The 17,689-nt window shown below is 35.8% G+C and overlaps 1 protein-coding gene and 2 long non-coding RNA genes across 3 annotated transcripts; 1 reads left to right on the top strand and 2 right to left on the bottom strand.

The window, feature by feature from the left end:
* Positions 1-1,248: 1,248 nt before the first annotated feature.
* On the bottom strand, positions 1,249-15,519 carry LOC130720339 (cytochrome P450 83B1-like). Its single transcript, XM_057570967.1, has 4 exons — positions 14,990-15,519; positions 11,286-11,292; positions 10,419-10,838; positions 1,249-1,863 (listed from the first exon to the last, which is right to left on the bottom strand). Exons 1-4 carry the CDS (start codon positions 15,514-15,516, stop codon positions 1,249-1,251), a joined length of 1,569 nt encoding a protein of 522 aa, XP_057426950.1. The 5' UTR covers positions 15,517-15,519.
* Positions 5,388-7,073, bottom strand: LOC130720342 (uncharacterized). Its single transcript, XR_009013044.1, has 4 exons — positions 6,663-7,073; positions 6,481-6,511; positions 6,038-6,110; positions 5,388-5,485 (listed from the first exon to the last, which is right to left on the bottom strand). It is a non-coding gene; the product is annotated as an uncharacterized LOC130720342 (long non-coding RNA).
* Positions 7,535-9,839, top strand: LOC130720341 (uncharacterized). The gene is made up of 5 exons (XR_009013043.1): positions 7,535-7,994; positions 8,299-8,509; positions 8,607-8,650; positions 9,365-9,424; positions 9,553-9,839. It is a non-coding gene; the product is annotated as an uncharacterized LOC130720341 (long non-coding RNA).
* Positions 15,520-17,689: the final 2,170 nt, after the last annotated feature.

The following is a 17,689-nucleotide window of genomic DNA, read 5'->3' as shown; positions in this document are numbered from 1 at the left end:
AAATTCAAGCATGGAAGTTTAAAGGAATGAAATACAAATTTATTAGATAACTTTCAAATCATGATTTATTTACACATGTGTCTTACTTTACGTGTTCCCTCATAACAATCTAATTTATCCTCTTCTCCACTAGCACAGTTTGAACCTGAAATTAACAAAAACCAAATTATGATATTCTAAATTAGAAGCTCAAACGTTAATAGACACACTCACTTTTTAAAAAAGTGACAAAAGACAAAGAAATAATATAATAGAAGGAAAAGGCAAAAGATACAGTGAAAAATCATTCACCATTTGGGAGTTTGATCAAGGTTGAAGTGTCTGTGACCGAATCTACTATAAACCATATAAAAAGCAAAGATAAAGGTAAGAAAAATGGCAAAAAAAAAACTATGGAGCAAAGGGGTATTTATACTTGTAGTTTAAGCTTTGAAGAAGATGGAAGGTTTAAAAAAACTGAAGAATATTGAAGGTTTCTTCAAAGGTTTTTAGGACCTCATATGAATGAATGCATTGATTTTTACAATTAAGTTTAGTGAATGCATTTGGGAATGCAAAAAGACAATGAGATTGCAATGAAACGGACGGCTAAGATTCAATCTAAGTGAAATAAAATACATTTTTACTAAAATATTCATGGTCAAGCTTCATAGTTTTTGGAATTAATTGTTGAATGACAGGTTTGCCCCCAAGGTTTCACAAACTCCCCCTTTATATAGTTTATAGATAATCAGAAACATAAATGTTTTTAATTACGTGACATTCATTTGTGACATTCATTTATTGAATGTCTGTGTAAAAATATTTTACACTGATCATACACAATCGTTAAAAAACTCTATCAAAATAATATAAAAAAAATTAAATATGCAATCATAAAATTGAATGGAATTTTCAAACAGCGGCCGAATTTACTCAATGCAGGAAAATACTCTGGCAAATTTCTTTCTAAACTTAACCAAGAGCACAAGAAACTTGGAAATCTTGTTTCAATGCCAAATGACTCAAAACCCCAAAGAAAAACATAGGAAAACACTCTTATCTATAGATATTTGCTTCAAAGATTTTAGATGATGAACACATACACACATAATGCCGGCTAGGAGCATGTATTATTCAAAAAAAAAAACAATAAGATGGGTAGTTGAAGCTGTATACTAGCAATCCATACGCACCTAATTAGTCAAACCATGCGCATGCGTGCTTGGAGTTGGAGTTCTACATCAAATAATATGTTCAAATGTGATTCTATATTATTCGTTTCTTGGCAACAAGGCAAAGATCAATTTTCTTGTGCATCACTAATCCAGGTTTCTCTTGGGTGCCCAACATTTCTTCCTTGTCAATTCCAGGTGGGAGTTCCCAATCAAATGAGTGGAGAAGATTTACTAGTGAAAGCTCAACCGCGGCTACTCCCATGTTCATCGCAGGACACATTCTCCTTCCGGCTCCAAATGGAATCAGCTCAAAATCTCCCCCCTTGTAGTCTATCGTACTCCCAATGAACCTTTCAGGGTAAAATTCTTCAGGGTCTTCCCATCTTTCAGGGTCCCTTGCTATAGCCCACGCATTAACATGCACTAGAGTTCTTGGTGGAATCTCATATCCATCTATGTTGCACCTTTCCCTTGTTTCCCTTGGCAGAAGTAATGGCAGAGGTGGGAATAATCTGGTTGTCTCCTTCACCACTGCTTTGAAGTAAGGAAGTCTTTCAATATCATTTTCACTTACAAAACTTTTGTCCCCAAATAAGTCTCCAATTTCCCCTTGCACCTTGTTCATCACTCTAGGATTCTTCAAGAGTGCCATCATGGCCCAAACTACTATAGCTGAACTAGTGTCTGTTCCTGCAATAAAGATGTTCTGTATACATGTGCAATCAAATAATTAACAACATTTTTTTAAGTAATCATGTTATGTAAATGAACATAATACATTTGTGTAACCAAAATTTAAGGCGAAACATGTTTTGCAGCAATTTCTAACAACCATAAATTGCAATTTGTAAAAAAAAAAAACAACTCTGCAAATTATGACGATGAGAAACCACAATAATGAGTAGGTGTGGTGGGTGTCATTTGTTAGAATATAATATAAAATTATTTATTTAATTTTTACCCAACAAATTAAATTTTTTGGATAATTAACTAGTAAGTTACCCGTGCATTGCACGGGTTGCGGTCGGTTGACCGCGATTGATTTTATTTAACATTTTTTTTAATTATTAAACATAAATTAATATTTTTGTGATAAACAATTACAATATATATTTGTGTTTATAAAGTACATATAATATTCGAGATTATTTTAGCACATAGTTTTTTTTTTAAATGTTTGATTATTTTTATGATAAATTTATAATGTGCCAATATGTTTTAAGTTTCTTTTTATAACTAATCTCTATATAATATAAAAATTTATCATGATAGAAATAGAGAAAATTCTTTTTGGTACCATAGATATTTTCTCGTTAATTAGTGAAATTATTTATTTAAATATTGAAAAAATAATTTATACTTAAAGTTAATGTAAAAAGTAAGAATTTTTAAAAATTATTATTTTTGTTAGCATAGATATTTTCCCCGTTTATTAATAAAATTATTTATTTACACATTGAAAAACTAATTTCATACTATAAGTTAATTTAACTAACCCTAACTAAATGACGACATATATAACTAATCTATATATAATATAAAAAAATTAAAATTTATTATTTTAGTCAGCATAGATATTTTCCCCATGGATTAATGAAAATATTTATTTAAACATTGAAAAAATAATTTTATAATAAAATTTGATATAAGTTAACTCTGTATAAATGAAGATATAACTAATCTCTTTTTTTTTGACAACAAAAGATGAATATTATTAATATCAAATGCAAACATGAGAACAACCCTCTCATGGCTAAATCATTTGAGATATAACTAATCTCTATATAATATAAAAATTCTTCATGTAAATTTTTTATAAAAATATTATTTTGGTTAGTATAGGTATTTTCCCATTGATTAAAGAAATTATTAATTTAAACATTAAGAAGATAATTTATACTATAAGGTCATTTAATTAACTCTAAATAAACGATGTTATAACTAATCTATATAGAATATAAAATTTCATAATGTATGGATTTTTAAAAAAATTATGATTTTATTTAGCATAAATATTTTTCCCGTTGTTTCCCGTTGATTAATGAAATTATTATTTAAATATTGAAAAATAATATTATACCAAAATTTAATGTAAATTAACTATGTATAAATGAAGATATAATTAATATTTAAATAATATGAAATTCCTCATGTAAGAAATTTATAAAAATATTATTTTATTTACCATAGACATTTTTCCCGTTGATTTATGAATTTATTTATTGAAAAATAAAAAATAAAACTAACTTTATACTAAATTTTAATATAAATTCTGTATAAATAAAAATATAACTAATCTCTATATAATATAAAAATTAATTATGTAGAATTTAATATTATTATTTTAGTTACGATATTTTTCCCGTTGATTTATAAAACTCTTTTTAATCATTGAAAAAATAAGTTTGTAGTAAAATTTAATATATAAATTAATAAAAATATATTATCAAAAAAAATTAATAAAGATACAATTAATCTCTATTTAGTATAAAATTCATTATATAGGAATTTTAAAAAAATAATTTCAGTTACCATATTTATTTTCTTGTTGATTTATGAAATTATTTATGCCCGTTGATTAAAAAAAATTATTATTTTCAGTTAGCATGTACATCAATAAGCTCTTCAGTGTTTACAATTCTCATAAATCATCCCATTACCGTCCAATTCAGTCAAACGATTTAACAAACCATTTTGAACCACAAAATACATAACTCAAACAACATATTTAAACCAAACAACAAAATTAAACAGTTTTAGATGCTTAAAGAAAGAAGGTTGTAGCCTTGCCTATAACAGGTCTTGCCTAACGAAAGCAAAGTGACAGAAAAGCTGCTTTAATAGGTTGTTCCCGTTGATTAACGTGAAGCTTTGTATGACTTTTAGTGAAGACATCTAAGGATTTTAAAGCACATAAAAGTGCATTGGACACATTAGCCCTCCAAAAAGCGATTATGCAAAGCATATTGGCTAGTTTCTTGCTTTCAGAAGATGTAAAACTCAGATCATAACATTAAATTTCCAAAAAGTAGAAAATTTAAGCTTTGAGAATTCTTTAAAAGCCTTGTTGTCAATTAACAGCTACTTAAAGTTATAAATTTCAATTGCAAACCTAACATACTAAAAATCAAACAAAACCATACATGAAAGTACATTGGACACATTAGCCCTCCCTGGATGAAGGACATCAACGACCTACAGCACACACTTAAAACATATACAGAAAAGATTACTAATCTTATCAGCATCTAGAGCCAAAGTAGCCTACACTTCTTAATTTTCTTACTAATCTAAACAACATCTAAAGCCACCTCTAGTTGTTCCAACATTGTCACATATCACCCGAATGCCCCAGCAGCTTAGAAACCAGATGCAAGTTAGTCTGCAAGAATAAGTTTACTATTTAGTATTTAGCTATAGTTTCCATGAAATATTAAGCAATGGTTGTTACAATCTCCAACCACCAGGATTGTGAGGAGAAAAAGACGCAGATAGGAAAGAAGAGCAACATTAGATGACAGCTATTTAAATAAATGTTGGATAGAGTGAGAAATTCATTGTTAATTGCAATGCATTATTCATGAACTAAACATATTCCTCTTCTTAATCTTCTCATTCAGCAATGCTTCTACATGCTGTTTGGTGAGAATGTCAGAGAACCAAACAAAGAGTTCTACGAATAGAATGACAATAGAGAAAAAAACACTATATTTGACTTGAATCTAATATTTGACTATTGACATATATCTAAATGATTGAAACTATTTTTCTTGTCCTCAAAGTTACAAATTACGCGTTGAAGCTGCAAGCATCTCGCATTATATGTAGAAAGAAAGGGTTATCCGTCTTGGTTCTTAATGGATTAATATCATCATGTTCTTTAAAATAATTTAGTTGTGGATGGACTTTTACTTTAGAATTGAAATGAGCCTTATTAAATGCTCAAGGAGAAAGTCGAATCAGTACCAAGGAACTCTTTAATTTTAGACCCATAAATAAAAACAACATTAACAACATCCCCAGCAGCAAGGAATGTATTCAACTGATAGTAAAAAGTAGGAAATACAGAACAATTATAAATCAAGAACAAAGTAGAAGGGATATTATTCAATGGGGAATGAAGGAAGCCAGCAGATTATGCACAATGGAAACCAATTGCAATATATATACTATCTAATTCACCATAAGGAAGATATGATCATTGGAAAATAGCTAACAATCATAGCTCACATGTATCAGAATGGTTATTTGAAGCAGCTCCACTCGGAGATCTTATCATAGTTCGCATCCAATTTGTTTTGGACTCTATTCTTCTTCTTGCTGATCATCTATAGATATCAAAGATAAATGTCAGTCAATATCTAAAGAAGTAGCCCAATTTGGTTTTTCAAGAACTTATAGTTCTGAAAAGCTAAAGTATGCTGGTAGTTTCCAACTTCAACTAAAAATCAACAATAGATCAGATTAGTATAATAGTATGGGTAGAATGAAATATTGAGATTTCAATAGAGTATAAAGACGAGTTTTTTCTAAAAAGCAGATTAGTAATAAAAAAAGTACACAAAATACATAGTATAGAGAGGCTTACTATGGTGATATAAACACAAACAAAACAACACACGATAGTAAACTTAACATTGGATCTTAGAGGATAATAAATCATGAAGAATAATCAAAATTTATACCATGATTTAAACTTAATATTCACAATTACAGCACATGATAGTAATATGTCATCATTGCAATTATTAGCATGAGTAGTTGAACTGTACATTATTAGCATGAGTAGTAGAAACAATACAATTGAAAGGGGGGAAAAGCTTTAGCAGCAAAAACATGTTAAAGAGCAAATGCAGCTTCTATCTTGAGAATGAACTAACCTTAGAGTTGAGGGATTCTGTTTGTAAAACCACGGGTGATCATATTTCGTCCCGTCAACCCAGAGATTCAGTTCTGTTGCACAAAATAGAGAAAAGAAGAATCAGACAAAAAGAAACCAAAAGAAAGATATAATTATAAAGATGAAGTCCAATCAATACTAATATCTAATTTTCTCAATTTCAACAATACTAAAATCTAATGAAATTTGTTGAAACTGTGTAGCAATTTGCCAGCCTCCAACAGAAAAATTGTTTGAAATATATGCTTTAATCATTATAGAAGATTAGAATAAAATCCCATACATAAGAAGATGAAAACCAAGGATTGTAATGGAAAATCAAGAAAAAATTAAGCTCAAAACATTATATCTACGCATATTAGGCTTTTGAAGACTAATTTTTGCAGAAATAAAAGAAGATAATAACTAAAATTAGAAAGGGACCTTGGTTATCAGTGAGATTCCCATCTCTAACCTGCAACGTATTTAGGAACACCGAACACCAATGAGATTCCCAATTCAAATCACAATGTAAAGGATATAAACTAAAAGAGCAAGGAAGAAAATTCAAAATTGCAATTAGAATTATCTAACAAAAAATTCGAATAAGATGAAAATGGTTTAACCTTGCATCAGATCCAGACAGTGAGATTTCACGGGTTTGGGTGGCAGACCTAGGGGCAGTGAGGCAGAAATCTTAAGTGAGGGTTTCAAACAACAGCAGATCCTCTTACCCTGACCGCGCTGCAAGGAAGGAAAATATTTGTGGATTGCGACAAACAAAAAAGGTTATGAGGGGAGCTCCAACTCTTCGGATAGCAAAGAAGACCTTTTCTAATAGATTTTGTCACAAAACAAATGGCAAAGAAGACCTTTCCAGGTAGAGTTCAATTCAAAGTTGTAGAGAAGAAGATTCAGATGAGAGATGCTTGTAGAAGACCAACTTAGAAGAACAACATATGGATTTTTTTGGTTCTTCTAGAGATAAAATCCGGATTTGGAAAGAGATAAGATTTATTCAATTTTTTATTATTTCTCTTTCTAACATGTCTGACCTTAGCAGAACTTTTTCAAAACAAATTTTTGAATTAGGGAGGGAAATTCAAAGAAACATAGCAGAACTAAAAATGAAGGAGAAAACTTAAATAATCTAAAAATTTGAGAGAAGGACACGTAACCCAGTTAGGGGTTTCTTTTCTTAGAGTATATTGATTGTTTGATTGTACAAAGTATTTATGACTTAGCGATCTAGAGTTCGATCCTTGCTCCCCTCACTTTCTAATTAAAAATGTGGAATTTAAGCACATGATAGGTGAACTTGTGCATTTATCTACGTTTCAAATCCAAAGCACTACAAGAAAAGTGGCCTTTACCGACAAATTTGTAGCGGCAATAAGCATATTGTCAGTGATTTATTTGAGAATTTTTAAAATCCGTTATAACTAAAGATTGGTTGGTATTAATTTCATTATACTGGCAATTAGTGATAATGATAATTGCCCACTAAAAGAGCACGAGCACGAGCACGAGCACTTCGCATGCGTTTACCCCTTCATTCCCTTTTTTACCCTTTTCGAATGTTTCTCTGTTTTCTTTTCGTTTCTCTCGCCGCAAGAGAAGAGAACGATGAAGACGAACGAACCAGAGGCGGTGGGCGATAAACGACGACGAATGTCTATCGAGGGTTTCTTGAGAAACTTGTGTTATACCTTGTTGTACCTGCATCAAAATCAGGTCGTTCATCAGTATTTTGGATCTGCAGGGAAGGATCTCGCTGATTTCACCTTTGCTTTTTTCTATCTAGGTTTCGTGATTTCTAGCTGTTCTTCACATGCTTTTCAATTTGTTCTTATAGTTGTATTGGAGATTTCAATTGTTGTTCAAATATCAATAAATTTCGGAATTTCTCCCTGCCTCAGTTCGCTCAGAAAGCAAATTCATGTATGAAGAAAGTTGAGGTATGATTTTTAATCCTAGGATTTTTATCTTCACGTAAGTGTTGTCAAATCAGTTTTTTCTTTTTGGCTTTTGAGGCTGTAGAACACAAATAGCTTAATGTGTGGATTTTTCCAAAATAACTCAATGTGTGATAATTAATCATTGCAATTTTCCTAAAGTCATTCAATCATGTCTACACATCTTTGTAGGAAATTTATACTCAGATGCATTGCTTCCGCTGGATTTTGATTCAATTTAAACGGTTAGATTCCTTGAATTGCTATATTTGTCATTGTGGGGTGATTCTCTTTGTATTGGTTGCAGGTTACTTGCATAATCTTCTACTTTATCACCTTGTTTGCCTCATTGGGTGTTCATGCATGCACCTGTTTCTCGTAATTTTGATTTGTAGCCATTTGGAAATATTCCTATAATTCAAGGGTGGAGAAAGATCTCTATGAAGTTGAAAAGATTGCGCATGGTGTCAAAGCAAAAATAGAAGCTTTAAACAGAGCTGTACTGAGATACTGGAAAAGTAAGTTGGTAGTGCATATCTATATTCTATATTATTATACTTGATAATACAACTACAACCTGCAAAGCTGAAATCTTACTTTTCCATGAAACCACAGTGCCTTGACTAAAAAATTCAAGGATCTCAATGATTGAGTTTCAGGTACATTAGTTTCTAACTCTGAACAATCAAAGCTCTATTTCCAAGGTTTGAACACTTTAGCTAGCCCCTTCATAGAATTAATTGTGTTTCCTTATGATGGTATTTTAGTTTTTCTTTTTGTAATATTTTGTGACTTGTGTATTAGTCTATTAGAGTGTTCATTTTCTTATGCTTTTTCCTATGTGATTGCTTGATTCAATTGTACAGTCACGGGAAGTAGGCCAGATAATCAGGTGAGCTTGGCTCATGAACCATGCACTGATGCACACAAAAATAACACAGTCATGCATACAATCTGCTTCTGCTTCCATTGTTTTCTTTCCTTTTGCACCAGTTTTGCAATAGTTCAGTTTCTTGCTTTCGATTTCCTTGTATATGTATGTGAAGATTAAAAAGAGAGTAGATGAAGATTTTTAAGTTCAAAATCTTGATGCAAATGGATGAAATTATTGATTAGTTACAAACAGGATGCTAAAAGTTGTTTCTGATTGAGTTTATTTGGTTGTATGCATATATGTACTCATATTGTCTAAGTAATGAAATTAGTTTTTATGTGAAATTTATATAGGTTGTAGATGCAGTGCTAGTTGTAAGGATCAACAATGCTAGTGCTCATATTTTCTTGCTATCTTCATAAATATAAAAGAACAAAGAAATTAGTCTATTCCTATCTCTATACTTTCAATTGCTCTAATTTTATTATACCTATTGCAGTATTACATTTCCCCCTCAAATGGACTAAAGTTCAATTCCAAGTCATACAAAGTAACTGAGGTTTGATGATATCTTTCTCATTTGAAAATAATTTCATTACAGTTATAAGTTTCTTTTCTGAAAGTTACATTTTACCATTTCACCTGTTCTTTAATGGTTTATATATTCTTTTTATTTTATCATTTCAGGTAATTGGTTGATTTTGAAAATCAAATTATGGAAGATTTCATTGGGATCAAGCATTAAAGAATTTGTTTATGAATAAACTTCTGTACTATGGCTATGTGCTTAGATCACTTGTCGTACCTAAAATGATAGTATATATTAGATTTGGATATTAGTAGGCTTTATGCTTTTAGAAACTCATAAACTTGTATCAGTTAGAAGTACTTGATATTTTAGTATGAATTTAGTGAAATATGTTTTTTCAATGGAACTATGATGGTTAAGTTGTAAAATATTTCAATTAATTTTATTTTCCATGTCAATGAAATGAGATATAAAGTTGTTGTTGACATGTTGTATATTGTCTATCTAGAAGAAATCAAACTACAGTTAACCTTGCAAAACTCTGAAGTGGGTTGAATGAGATCAATACTTTTAGTGGCAATAACCATAGCCAGTGAAGCACCCCAAATAACACAAAACAAAATTAGGCTATAGTGGCAATAACTAAAGCCCGGAAATATTGCCGCTGAAAACTGATAATATTTCCCGGCCGTTCTTCTGGTCTTTACCGGCGCCCGCTACAAAACCTGGTAAAACTTTTACCGACCCCTGATACAGCAGCTAAAATGTCATTGCCGGTAAAACCTTTGGTGGCCATTTTTATTGCCACCAAAGTGGAAAATTATTGCCACTAAAAACCATTTTTGTAGCGGTGAAGGGCTCTTGCGTGAAAAAACTTGTTGAAATATAATATAAAATCATTCATTTAATTAGCGATTACTCAGTAGTTTAAACTTTTGGGATTATTATATTGGTTGTTTGACATTATTTAAATTCTGGTGTAATGAATCACTGCTGTTAAATGAAGGAGAAGAAGGGTGCGTACCATAAGCACAGCTTTGATGTGATCGATTGTGAGATCAAAAGAGAACGAGTGATTATTGTTCGTTATCTCCAGTAGAATATCAATGATGTCTGCTACTTCTTTGTCACTTGCTTTTGGCCTTGTTGGATCCATATGGTCATGGATGATTTGCTCGTAAATCCCATCTAACTCTTTGAAAGCCTTGTCTAGCTTCGACAAAGTTCCTCTCAGTCTATCAACCCACCCTATCAATGGAAAATAATCTGAAAAATAAAACTCTGTAAACAAAGCTTCAGTCTCATTGAGCAGTGTGTGCAATCTACTATTCCTTTGGCCACTTCCTAGACCAACAACTTTTTCCTCATAGTTATCATGGCCATACTTTTTACCAAAAGCTATAATGCATATTAGGGAGTTTGTGAAAGTGGACTGGGCGAGCCCCTAGAGGGGCAACGCCCAGGGTTCACACCGCCCCGTGGCGGGTCCCCAAGCCAGTAGGGTTGGGCCTCGTTCAGCCAGGCCCACACGGCCCATTAAGGACACTAGCATATGGGGGCCCAACACTACCTCTATAAATAGGTAGCAGATACCAATTGTAAAGGACTTTGGCTCATTTTATGAATACACACATGAAATTCAGTTATTCTCTCTCTAGATCCCTCTCTTAAGTGCAATCACTTCTCTCTCTAGGGATTACACCCTTTCTCAATGTTCTTACCCGGAACATTTGGCGCCGTCTGTGGGAATCGATAAACTTTTGATTCCCGGATCACGTGGATTGATTGCACCACTGATTTTGCTTGAGATTTTCGTTGTTTTTCGTGGATTTCGTGGGACGGATTTTGATGACGGAAATGGATCTTGGATGATCTTGACCTTCAAAAATACAATGCACCTTGACCTTCAAGAATTCGTGTCGCCACAGGTCTCCCGACAGCATCTTCTTCCACAAGGTTCGCCAACGATGGCGGCGGAAGTTCGGGAATAAAAGCATCGAAGACAAGCCACGCATTCTGAGGCGGAACCGCTTGTGCTACTGGGAGGAGGGGATTTGCGATTTAGAATGGACGGATCTGTTGATTATTGCGGCATCACAGGCGGATCGTGGCGGAAGCTTGATCGCTGTTGTCAATCGACGGAGCAGGAGCTAATTCGAGACTGAGAAAGGAATCGATGAAACTCAGTGGCTATAGTGGACGGGAGAATGACGGATCAAGAAAGCTGATCAGATTTCGAAACGGGAGAAGAAGCAGCGATAAAAGGAGGAGTTTCAGATCGGTGGCAATGCGGAGGGGAAGGAACAGGGTGCGTTCACGAGAGAATGACAGATCGAGATTCAGCGTGTAGAGGGGTGTTAGTTCTTCAAGGCGCATCCAGCGATGGCAGATCGGAGCAACACGGTTCAGACCGACAATGAAGAGCGTCAACAGAGGTGAAGCTTCAGGTCGAGGAAGCATGTAGGCAAGGGAGAGCAGATCGGTAATGACGAAGAAAAGAACGAAGGCGAGGAATCTGTCCAGAGCACAATACATGAGGAGCAGAGCCAATCCCGAGACGTTTTTTGATGAGGCGTGGGAATTCTGGCGGGCACGCTTTTGCTTTAGTGGTTGAAGTTCGGCGAGCAAGTGTCGGCGGCGTTGAAGTTAGGCGGTGAGCAAATTCTTGCGAGCACGTTTGCTTTGGCGAGCACGTTTGCTTTGGCGAGCACGTGTTGGCTTTGGCGAGCACGTTTTGAAGCTAGGCGGCGAGCAAGTGTTGTTGGCGATGGGGTTCGGCGGCGAGAGAATGTCGCCGGCGTTGGAATCTGGCAAGCACGTTTTACTCCGGCGGCGGAATTCTGGCCGGCACGTTTTGTTTTGGCCATGGAAGTTTGGCGAGTAAAGCGTTGCTATGGTTAAGATCGTTGGCAAACAAATTTTCCAATTCCTTCAAACTTTTCCTCCATCTTTCATTTGATTCCCTTCTCAGTTGTTGTATTTCCTAATTTTCTTATTTTGAAGTTGATATTAGAAGTTATATTGTCTTCATTAGTTTTGACTCAGACAGAGAGGAGCAAATCGGATCAAAGAGAAGGAGTGGGTGAGTTGAGACACACCAACTGCTCGATGAAATGTCACAGGGGAACATTGTCCTTTCCAACACCATGAGGGATGACGCAAGATGGTGATAGCACGTCCAGTGTCGGCGTTGCGGCAAGTGACTGCTGAGCACAATGGCAGATTACTGATTTTGGTTGAGTAAACTGAGGCAATGGAGGATAGTTGAACTAAACAATAGTGGTGTTCGAACAAGGCTCAGAAGCTGGAGTTGGAATGATACGCCGGAATTTCACATGTTCAATAAGGTTTTCTTTAGCACCATGGATGATTGTTATGATTATGAAGTTGCTGCAGGAGCTGAGTTAATTTATTCTATTATCAACCTTCTGATTCTGAGTGCAATATTCATCTACGGTCAGATTTAATTTGACATTTCTAGAGAATGATATTAATGATATCTGTTGATTACATTAGAGTATAAAGTTCTCTCATTTCACCAAAATGCCCTTTACACTTTCTGTCATACAAGTATGAAATTCAGGAAAGGCATGTGCACATGGTCAATTTGCTAGGAGAAGGAGTAACAGTGCAGAGGAAGATAACAACATGAGATGCAGCACATTGGATTATGGTTTAGCTTGGAAGACTCTTCCATAAGCGGTTTGTTATTGGGTGGGACAAGCTCCTGATGGCGCGATTTAGTTACAAAGTGAAACAAGTTTCACGATGAACTAAATTAGCCCCGGAAAAGCCCACGTAACAACCGGATTCATTGGCGATGTATGGGGTACAAATTGCCCATTCTACTGAGCACCGCTTTGGTAATCCAACTGGCCATTGGAACCCAAAGCACTTTGAGTCCCGAAATGGGACGATCACACCAAGGGTGGCGACCTACCGCTAGGGTGGTGACCACATGCCAAAGGGTGGCGACCAAACGCTATGGGTGGCGACCTGTAAGACTCAGTTTCTAGACACACAAAAGTCGCCAAAAGGGTGGCGACCTGACGCTAAGGGTGGCGACCTACCGCAAGAGGGTCGCGACCTACCGCAAGAGGATGGCGACCTACCGCTAAAGGGTCGCGACCTACCGCCAAAAATGAGGGTAGCGACCTACCGCAAAATGGTGGCAACCTACCGCAAGAGGGTCGCGACCTACCGCAAGAGGGTTGCGACCTACCGCCAAAGATGAGGGTAGCGACCTACCGCAAAATGGTGGCGGCCTTACGCTGAGAGTGGCGAGCAAGCCAAACTAATTTCTTATAAGGCACAAAATTCTTTGACAAAATTGGTTTTAACTTAGATTTATAAGAGCACATCTTTGGTGGTTGATCTTTCTTTGATGATTAGGAAACAGGCTAAAGCAAGATGGTGATGGCGATGCGGCGAGTGAGGACACTCCTACTCCTCATGACTTGGACGGAGTCTGGTGAACTTGTGGACTCTGGCGAGAGAAGGAGCATGCGTGCTGGGCGGACCTTCTCCTAAGGACGATGCGGCGGCGACTTCGGCTTGAAGACACATTATGCTCTCAAGCTTCGAGCTCGGTGTCTCGTGGACTGGTTGAATCCTTTCACCATATTAAGGGACTCGCCCCGGAAGCAACTTGATCCGTGAAGATGCTACGAGGGGCGGATGCGGGAGAGATTGGCGGGAGACCATGTCACCGGGCGAGCCGGCTTCTATTCAGCGAGTCACGTCATATGTGGCGGGCCACCACGACTCCTTAATCTTGTAGGCGTTTGTACACCATCTTTCTAGGTCCCGCGTCAATGGGTGATTCATGTATTTGTGTATTTCCTTGCGCCTATTAGCGGTTTGTGTTTCATTCGCGCCATGTCGGCGACCTACACGCTTTATATATTCTTTGTTGATCCCGCCAAGTAGCGTGGTTAGGTGATCTTCTAGGCGGGGAAGCTATTGCAGCTAGAAGCTTGGGAATAGTTCCTGCGCGTTGGTCGGAACCGCCAGCCGAGGAACGCCGTACCAAGTGGAAAGTGGCAACGGGCGACCTGCTAGGGGAATCACAAGGGGACAGAGATTGGCGGTCACATTTTGAAGACACACTTCGCTCTCCTGCTTCGAGCTTGTGGACTTGCGGACCAAGGGCGCTCGCCCTTCATCTTTCCACGACATGTTGGCGACTTGGATTTTTTGCATACACGATGGATAAGCATTAGGCAGTTAAGTTTTCTTAAAGACACACTTAGCTCTCATGCTTCGAGCTCGGTGTCTTGTGGACTTGTGGACTGGGCGAGCCCCTAGAGGGGCAACGCCCAGGGTTCACACCGCCCCGTGGCGGGTCCCCAAGCCAGTAGGGTTGGGCCTCGTTCAGCCAGGCCCACACGGCCCATTAAGGACACTAGCATATGGGGGCCCAACACTACCTCTATAAATAGGTAGCAGATACCAATTGTAAAGGACTTTGGCTCATTTTATGAATACACACATGAAATTCAGTTATTCTCTCTCTAGATCCCTCTCTTAAGTGCAATCACTTCTCTCTCTAGGGATTACACCCTTTCTCAATGTTCTTACCCGGAACAGAAAGACATCATTGTTTCAGTCAAGTTCACTACTTGGCCTGAAGCATGATCATACTTTGAAACTTCATCAATCATTTGAGCAACTTCATTTTCTCTCATAGGTCGAAAGGATTGGACACGTTTAGAGCTGAAGAGGTGAAGGACACAAAGCTTCCTTATTTCTCTCCAATAAGGACCATATGGAGTGAAACCTATGTCCAACCCGTTGTAAGAGAATTTCCTTAGGCCAAGGAAAGGTGGTCTGCTTGCAAATTTGAGGTCATGAGTTTTAAACACTTCTTTGGCCATTTTTTCTGAGGAAATTACCAGTGTTGGGATGGAGCCGAGGCACAACGACATGAGAGGTCCGTAGCGTTTGGAGAGCGTCCATAAACAGCGATGTGGGGATGAGCTATCAAGCTGGTGTAGATTGCCGATGAGAGGAAGGCCTGGTGGACCAGGTGGAAGATTTGCTCTTGTGCTGTATGTTTTGTGTTTGTGGACAATGAATATAATGAAGATAGATAATAGAGAAAGAAGAATGAGCACCTCCATGATGTCCGTTGGCAACTTGGCATACAAATTGGGCTTCTTCATTTCAAATTTATAGAAGGAGAATTGGTAACAAAAATGATCTATGGACCCATGGGCGGACCCATGTTGAGGCAAGGTGTGGCTTTAGCCACACCAGTTTTTCTTTCTTTCTTTTTTTTTTAAAAAAATATTTATATGCTTCTATATGCTCTCACACCTGTGTGTTGCTTTCATTATATTTTCTTCCTGAATGTATTTGATACTGTGTGTCTGTCTGTGTCTGTTGTTCATATCTATCATGAAATTAATGTTCACTCAAATTATTGTGTTCATCATGTCATCCAATACAATACATATATAAAGAAGAATATACTCAAACAATATAAATTATAATAAACGACAAAACCTTCACTCAGCACTTTGCAAGCTACTCAAAAAATTCATTAGAATAAATTTTGTTGTAACTTGCTATGTGTTGCTGTGGACTTCTCATGCACCTCCTATTTTTCGGCCTCTACTATTAGTGTAGTATAGATTGTTGTCTTCCTATTGTATTTTCCCTGTTTTATTGTCCTTGTTTCTTTACTGTACTGTTGTTTTCACTTTGTTTCTTTTGTTATATTTCGTTGTAAGCTTAGTCCTTCTTAAACTGTAAACTCTTATATTTCCATGAGAAACTTTATCTCATGGTTTTATCTATAATATTTTTCTTTTTCAAAAAAAATAATTCAATATAATATATTTTAGTCTATAATTTCTTTTATGTTTAGCCTCACTGATATATAAGGTCTAGATCCGCCCCTGGGACCTCATTTTTTAAGCCACACACTTGCAATTTGTGGTGGTCTCTAACCTTCACAAATTTCCGAGTTTATAAAAAGATCTCAAATTTTGTATTGGTCACAAATCGTCATAAATTACAGGTGTCATTATAAAGTGGTTTTCACAAGTGGTGATTATATTGGTGAGTAAAGTAACATCACACTCCGTGTACCCGATTTGTCGGAAAAAAAGTAATGATTTATTCACCTTTATTTTCTCTCACATTTTAGTTTTACACATTTTTTTCTCTCTCTCAATTTTCTGTCACATCACATATCATATCACTCATTTCTCTTATTTATCTTCTTAATTTATCAAGGTGGAGGTGGAAATGTAGTGTCAACAAAACATTTTTGAAAAAAAATGTTATCACATCATAGAAAAATAAAACAAGAGTCAATCATATAATTCAAGAAATAATGTGAAAAACTTAAAAGCTGGAGAACAACCACGACTGTTATTTATACTGTCAATTAGAGAATAATATTTATGTAAAAATTCCTACAATCTATAGATTTCTTTCTCAACTGTCTCATAGCCCCGGTATACACATTCTTCAAGGTAAATATATCAACTAAATCTCACCAAAAAAATTAAGAGTGTGAGACAAAAAGAAGAACAAAACATAAATACAAGCGAAAAGTATTTCCAATTGGTACATCTAGAAACAAATTAACACCAGTCAACATATAGCCTTAACTTCCCTTTTCCTTTACCCGACTAGGTAATTTGGAACTTCTTATTTCTTTGAATTTCTTCTTCCTTAACCATATGGCGACTTGAGACTTGTTCCATAATTGCGATCAAACCTAACAATTGATGCATCTTCCTCCTGCATTGTCTGCATCGACAATCATAGCTTTCATTTTCTACTCCAACCCGTAAAGAAGACATTTCATGTGAAACTAAACCATTTCAAAAAAATTCACATGTCGAATCTCTGCTACAAATTATGGTGCAACTTCCATGTTGAGTTTCTCCAAAAGTTCTTTATTCATCGACATAACCTTATCACACATTTTACATCAATGTCAACCAATGTACGTGTTCTAGCTATCACCAGACACCTTGCACCCATACAACTGATGCATGTGTGTTGTCACCACACACATATATTGCATCCATGTTGATCAATGCTCCGTGTCACTTGAACAATTTTTCATTACATGCCTAGCTATACTTCCCTTTCAATGCCTTGTGTTATCCGGCTTGTAACAACACATCAATGATTTGTATTTTTCATAAACTAAAATTGATTCTTCCATCCTATTTCTTTGTCACATCACTTCAATGTCAACATTCTAGTTGTACGCGGACTGTAAACTGTGCACTAGATATGTTCATAGAAAAGAGATGTGAGTCATAGTAGACA

Source organism: Lotus japonicus, chromosome 5 (assembly GCF_012489685.1).
Source record: "Lotus japonicus ecotype B-129 chromosome 5, LjGifu_v1.2".
Lineage (NCBI taxonomy): Eukaryota > Viridiplantae > Streptophyta > Magnoliopsida > Fabales > Fabaceae > Lotus > Lotus japonicus.
The sequence above is the reverse complement of the archived record's forward strand: the minus strand, read 5'-3'. Positions and strand labels throughout refer to the sequence as shown.

What these genes read in the sequence shown, in the direction of transcription:
- LOC130720339 (XM_057570967.1), bottom strand. Translation starts at nt 15,516, where the DNA reads ATGGAGGTGCTCATTCTTCTTTCTCTATTATCTATCTTCATTATATTC. An exon ending in ACATCAAAGCTGTGCTTATG is followed by an intron (nt 1,864 to 10,418) that starts GTACGCACCCTT and finishes ACATGTATACAG; the next exon opens with AACATCTTTATTGCAGGAAC.